The 6,639-nt window shown below is 40.7% G+C and overlaps 1 protein-coding gene across 1 annotated transcript; it reads left to right on the top strand.

Annotated features, from left to right (window-relative positions):
* Positions 1–3,032: 3,032 nt before the first annotated feature.
* LOC112280972 (putative xyloglucan 6-xylosyltransferase 5) lies at positions 3,033–5,802 on the top strand. The gene has a single exon (XM_024516974.3). The coding sequence runs from the start codon at positions 3,770–3,772 to the stop codon at positions 5,063–5,065; it is 1,296 nt and encodes a 431-aa protein (XP_024372742.1). The 5' UTR covers positions 3,033–3,769; the 3' UTR covers positions 5,066–5,802.
* The last annotated feature ends 837 nt before the right edge of the window (positions 5,803–6,639 follow it).

The following is a 6,639-nucleotide window of genomic DNA, read 5'->3' as shown; positions in this document are numbered from 1 at the left end:
TCATTTGCCAAATCAACATTGGAAAGGCTAAAACTATTGTTGAAGTTGCTAAAAATCTTAACAATATTATCAATAATCTTGTGTCAACCCAAATCATTTGAAATATTTTCAAGAAATGAAATATGAAAGCCATAGTGAAGGAGAAAAAAAAACCTCTAATATTTACTTGCGATTAGAAATAATGCTTAGATTTTACTCTAAAATACAAAGAATAGACTATGGAAAATTGGAAGGAGGTTATTTAGTCAGATGAGACAAAAATCAACAGATTTAGGTTAAATGGCAAAAATTGGATATATAAACAAAAAGATCAGTTCTGACTTGAGAAGAAGATCCAAAAAATAGTTAAACATGGAGATAGAAATATAATCATATATAGTTGTATAGAATGGAATAGGATTGAGAGGATAGCAGAGATGTAGAGGATGGATGCTAAGAAATTTATGAAAATTCTTGAAAAAAACCTACTTCTTAGTATTAAAGAATCTGATATTTTTGAGGAGGTGATTTTTTAGCAAGATAACAACTCTAAGCATAACTCAAAACTAGCATGGAAGTAGTTTGATCATCATAGGATTAAAGTAATGGATTGGCTTGCTTAGTTTCTTGATTTTAATTCCATTTAACATCTTTGGAAGCATCTCAAACCCCAACTCAACATTTGGAAGATAAAACTAAAGAAAATTTGGAAATTATGAAAAAGAATAGTTGTGCAATAGAATAATATTGAAGCAATTTTGTGCCAAAAGTTAATAGAAAGTATACCTAGAAGATTGGAAGTAGTTATCAAGGCCAAAAGAGGTCCTTCAAAGTATTGATATGTAATTGGATACCACATTCAAAAAAAAAAAAAAAAAAAAAAAAATCAATACTATTTCAAATTGGATTGGTCATAGCTCTACAATTACCTAATGGATTCTTTTTAATTTGTGCTCATTTGGTAGCTATAATATTATTTAATTTTTTAAAATCTCAATTTAATGAGTCTTCTACATATTTAATGGGATGGTTAAGAGATTATTTATGGTTAAACTCTTCACAACTTATTAATGGATATAATCCTTTTGGTATGAATAGTTTATCTGTATGGGCTTGGATGTTCTTATTTGGACATCTTGTTTGGGCTACTGGGTTTATGTTTCTAATTTCTTGGCGTGGATATTGGCAAGAGCTTATTGAAACTTTAGCTTGGGCTCATGAACGTACACCTTTAGCTAATTTAGTTCGTTGGAAAGACAAACCAGTAGCTCTTTCTATTGTTCAAGCACGATTAGTTGGTTTAGCTCATTTCTCAGTTGGTTATATATTTACTTATGCAGCTTTCTTAATTGCTTCTACATCAGGTAAATTTGGCTAATAATTATTTTTCCTTTAATAAATAAAATAAATAAAATTAAGATAAATGTTTGGAATTAAATCCAAACATTTATCTTAATTTTATTTAACATAAAAAAAGAAAGCACAATATTTCTATAGTGTTTTGATCAAATGGTGGATGCTCCAGGATCACATGATTCCCATTTATCATGCCCTTCAGTCACTATTTTTGACTCTGGCAACATGTCCATCCAAAGCCCTGCTGTTTTGTTTTACAGGATCCAAGTATTCAACACACACAAGAAGGAACCCAATTTTTATTCTTTTTGAAATATATTTTTAGTTCCTACTTATGTCTTTTCCTTCTTTTTGACAAATCAGAAACTTCAGGACTCATTTCTACTCATTTTAGAACATCATTTGTGAGTTCTAATGATTTGTTTTGGAAGAACAGGACCAAAAGGAAACAAAATTCAAAATGCTAAATAACAGATCATGGAAGAGTGAGAATAAGAAAAACCTTACACAGTTAACAATGCGGAAGTACATTTCCCTTTTTGTTAAGGCATTCTTGTTATTTCTGTTACTATTCATTGCACATGAAGTAAGCTTTTAGTTTTATATTTTTATATTCTTTTGACATGGTGAGATGAACCCATCACATTAGATTAGGTTAGGAGCAGTAATAACTCAATTTATGCACTTATACACATGTTTCAGATCAGGCACAAGATGACTTATTTAGTATCTGTTGTAAACCCTATTTCACCCAGAGTGAGTTTAAAGCTGGTTGTAGAACCTACCTAGAGTTTGCAACTTGTAATGACCCAAACTGTTGAAACCTCTTGTTGAGAATGGCTAGACATCATATCAAGCTATGAGAATGTATCATATTCCCTGGCTGTAGGAGTGGACTTGTTCATGTTACAGTGAATCTCAAGTCAAACTTGCTTAAAATAGAAAAGTACCAAAGTAATTTATAATAATCACTTAATTAAGGCATCAGATTTACAAAAATGGAGCTCTACGAATCAGGATGTCAAAATTGTGACTGATCAGATGTGCAGCCATGAAGGGTTGACTTTGACATGGTCCCACAAGATTGCTTGTGGGTTGAGGGTTGCTTTAGAAAATTATATATATATATATATATATATATATATATTACTTGACCTGTTATAAAAATAAAAAAAGAAACCAGGCGATATGCATCGTTTGTTTTTGTAGACTTCATTTCGTGGCATGAACTAACAAAGAGAGAGAATTGGCTCGAATCCAGCTACCATATTTTTTGATACAATCAGCATGATGTAAGTTATTGTCGAAAGCCTTGGAACTTGCACATGAGATATTTGCAAGCCCCTTGGAACTAGTGAAAAAGGGGGAGAATTCATGGTGGCCCTTTCTCAACGCGCTAAAATACGTTAAGAAAAACAGATGTTGTGTCTCAGGGCAGAGACTTGGAATCGACCAAAAAGCGATGGACCTCCACCTCGCGGCTTGCATCGATCACAGACTACCACCCACCGAGTCTCTGGGATACGTATGCAGTCGCAGCTCCTCGACTTCATAGTGACGCAGATTGCGAGCTACCCGTTGCGGAAAGCTGCTGAGGAGCCTCTTTCCTGGACCCCACCTGCGGAAACACCTCTTCACGCTACCAAGAGCATTTCCGTCGTGTTTCTGATCAATATGGTTGCAGCAGTCCCGACTCGCCACTACGTCGACGCGGGATGGGATTGACTCTCACCTGTAGTCTCATCATCGATCGTCGGCTGTCTGGAAACTGGATAGTCTAGATCCGATCGCATTAGTCTTCTCAATTTCGCCGCTAGACCAGTGACCGATGCGGCCTGATTCTCGGAATTATATGGTTCGCCCCACGCTCGCTAATTCCCTGTGGCACTGTTCCCCAGACTCCTCCTCCTCTTCGCTGCTCCAGGATGTTTAGTCTCCAGGGTGTTTAATCTCCTACAGGCACCGTTTTGTCGCACGTCAACGCTGTCACTTGGACCGTTTCATGTGGAGAAGCGCACGAGGGCAAAGAAACCCTTTGGCCATTTGATCTCGTGAGTAGACGAAATAATTGATCCGTTTCTGATGAAAGCATAAAATCCTTTCACCATCGAAATATCTCAACGTCGGAGAGGGGTTAGTGACAGATGTTAGTCTTCAAGAAACTGTTTCAAAGGGTGCGTGGTTGGATCTGCATGTGGGTTTGACCTTAGTGAACTAGCTCCTCAATTATTGTGATTCCTTCCCCCTAGTTGTAGGTTGTTCGCAGATTGATTGCAACTGAGAAGGTGGCATGCTCTGATAATCGGAATCAAGTTGATTAATTATTGACTTAAATGGTACCTGTCTTTTGAGAACGTCTTCTTAAGCCCCATGGAATTATGATAGCACTCTGTAGGTGCAAGTTTTCTTAACAAAATACGACTCGGACGAGTTGATGACCATCAAAGATTTCGGTGGAGCACAGAGGAGGGTTGCAAAGCTTGGAGTTGGCGAAGCGAACATGAAGACTACAGCCATGAAAGGCCGCACCATGCACAAGACGATGTACAACTCTCGGTTAACTATCTTGTGTGGCCTTGTGACAATTCTCGTCTTGCGGGGCACTATCGGCAGCAGCGGTGTCGACAAGTCACCCCAATTCTTGCGCACCAACATGAACGTGAACGTGGACTTGGTGAGAAAGACCGTTGTGGTTGAAGAGGAGAAGGAAGTCGAATGGGACCCAAGTATTCCCTTCAGCCTGGGACCGAAAATCACCAGCTGGGACGAGCAACGCGTGCTGTGGAATAAGAAGAATCCTGGCGCGGCGAAGACCCTCGACGGAAAGGACCGGATGCTGCTGGTCACGGGATCTCAGCCCACGAAGTGCGACAACCCCATGGGTAGTTTCCAGCTGCTCAAGGCGCTGAAGAACAAGATGGATTACTGCAGGCTGCATGATATCGAAATTTTCTACAACATGGCGCACTTGGATGTGGAGCTGGCAGGCTTCTGGGCAAAGCTGCCGTTGCTGAGGAAGCTCATGCTGGGGCACCCGGAAGTGGAGTGGATATGGTGGATGGACTCCGACGCCCTCTTCACCGACATGACCTTCGAGATTCCGATTGAGAAGTACAAGGGGTACAACATGGTGCTTCACGGCAATGAAAAGGATGTCTATGAGAAAAAGAGCTGGTTGGGACTGAACACGGGCAGCTTCCTCATGCGTAACTGCCAGTGGTCGCTCGACCTTCTGGAGATTTGGGCGATTATGGGCCCCAAGGGTGCGGTGCGAATGGAAGCAGGTAAACTGCTCACTGCTTCACTTAGCGAACGCCCCGCATTCGAAGCTGATGATCAGAGCGCGCTGGTGTATTTGTTGGCGACACAGAGGAAACAGTGGTCACCGAAGGTGTATTTAGAGAACAACTATTGTCTTCATGGTTATTGGGTTATGATTACGGAGCGCTACGAGGAATTAATGGCGAGGGGGAGGCCTGGTGCCGTTGGAGGAGAATTCCAGTGGCCATTCGTGACACACTTCGTGGGGTGCAAGCCATGCGGTAAGGGGGGCAGCAGCAGCTACGGCACGGATCGTTGCCTCGCACACATGGAACGTGCTTTCAACTTCGCTGATAACCAAATTCTCAATAAGTATGGCTTTAGGCACAAGACGCTCAACACGTATAACGTCCGTCGCGTACGGAACGACACGGCTGATCCCCTCGGACTCAAGCACCTTGTACTATGATTATCTTCAGTTTTATGACTCGAATGAATCTGTGGACTTGGTGGCGCACATGCATAGCGGTAAGCAATTATCTAGTGATCAGAGAGCCTGAACGGTGACAGAATCCTTCGATCAGCTACCTCGAATTCAGCACCTGGGAAATTACTTCTGCAACTGCTCCAGAGAATGAGTTGTCTAACGCAATGGATGAGTAGGCTTTAAAAGCGTAATCTCAAAGTGATGGTGACTGCGTGCGAACTAGTCATCAACTGGAATAAGAAACAGTGGAAGTCTTCGCTGTTCAAGACGTAATTGGTCTGCGGATTACGAAGATCTTCACTAAATTTGGAGTTGCGGAGTCCGCATGAGTGTTTCTTCCCGTATGTTGTCGATAGGAGTGTACAGGAAGGATTATGGAGGACAGATTCATTACCAAAGCATTCTTGAGCTCCTCTTAATCAGGTGTATATTCTCGTACAACTTGTGTGGTTCTTGAAAACATTTCGGTAGTTCAAGAGAAGCTAATCCTACCCCTGCTATTGGAGTTGGGAGTTTCGTACTGCTGTTCATAGAAGTTCTGTTCTATCCTTCAAATTAGGGTGTAGGGTTGCCCAAGAGAGCGTACCGTCGTTTTAGTTGCCGGCTACGTGGAATTTATGGTCTAATTTGCTGATGCTGCATATGGACTGGAAAGAAAACCAATTTAAACACAAAATATTGCAACTTTCAAAATCAGTAAAACTATGCCATCGGAGAAATTTCTTGCCTCTCTTCTGCTCATGGATCAGGATCACGATAGGTTATGTCTCCGAAAATCTCTTAACATTGTTACGTAGTTTTGCAAAAGCACTGAGAAGATAGATGACCACGCTGTGAGTGATATACATGAGGACATTTAGTTTTGACGACGCCGTCTCTTGCAAATACTAAGTGGAAGTCGGAGCTGGTGGACTCATGTATTTACGGCGGGAACTGAGAAGGCACACCGCCATGGACCGAAAACTCAATCATCATAGAACAATTCTGCAGTGTCTACGGGGGTACAAACATTGCCGAACATCTCAGTCGAAAACCGAGGATGAATCTGGGAGATGCAGCAGATTGCAGAGAATCCCATTATTGCTAAAAGTATGCAGCTCTGCTCATCATAATGGAAGGATTTGGTATCTTGTAAAGTTCTGCAATAGTATTTGAAACTGAAGTTGACACCTAATTTTGTATCAGTATCCTAGATTTCACTCGCCATTATTTTGGTAATATTGAAGGAACTCCCCTGCCGACAGTCGCGTTTCTGTTTTGCACCAGATTTTTTCGAAAGAAGTTTGAGATATCTGTCAGCAATCTCGGAATCATTCCTCCACACTTTCGAATGATTCAACCAGAATTACCTTCGACACAAATTTGAAAGCTGGTGACAGTCTAGTCCATAATAACTGCCCCTTCACAATGACGTGCTTCTACAGATAAGTGCAATAATAGCTCCGTTATTACAACCTAAACAGAATAATACTAAGTGACAAACGATCAGGGTAATAGTGTAAATAGAATATTTGTACTTTGAGACCATGTTTCAATACTTTATGCAGTTTATGAGA

Source organism: Physcomitrium patens, chromosome 4 (assembly GCF_059467195.1).
Source record: "Physcomitrium patens ecotype Gransden chromosome 4, ASM5946719v1, whole genome shotgun sequence".
In the NCBI taxonomy this organism is placed as follows: Eukaryota; Viridiplantae; Streptophyta; class Bryopsida; order Funariales; family Funariaceae; genus Physcomitrium; species Physcomitrium patens.
This window is presented reverse-complemented; position numbering and strand designations above follow the sequence as displayed.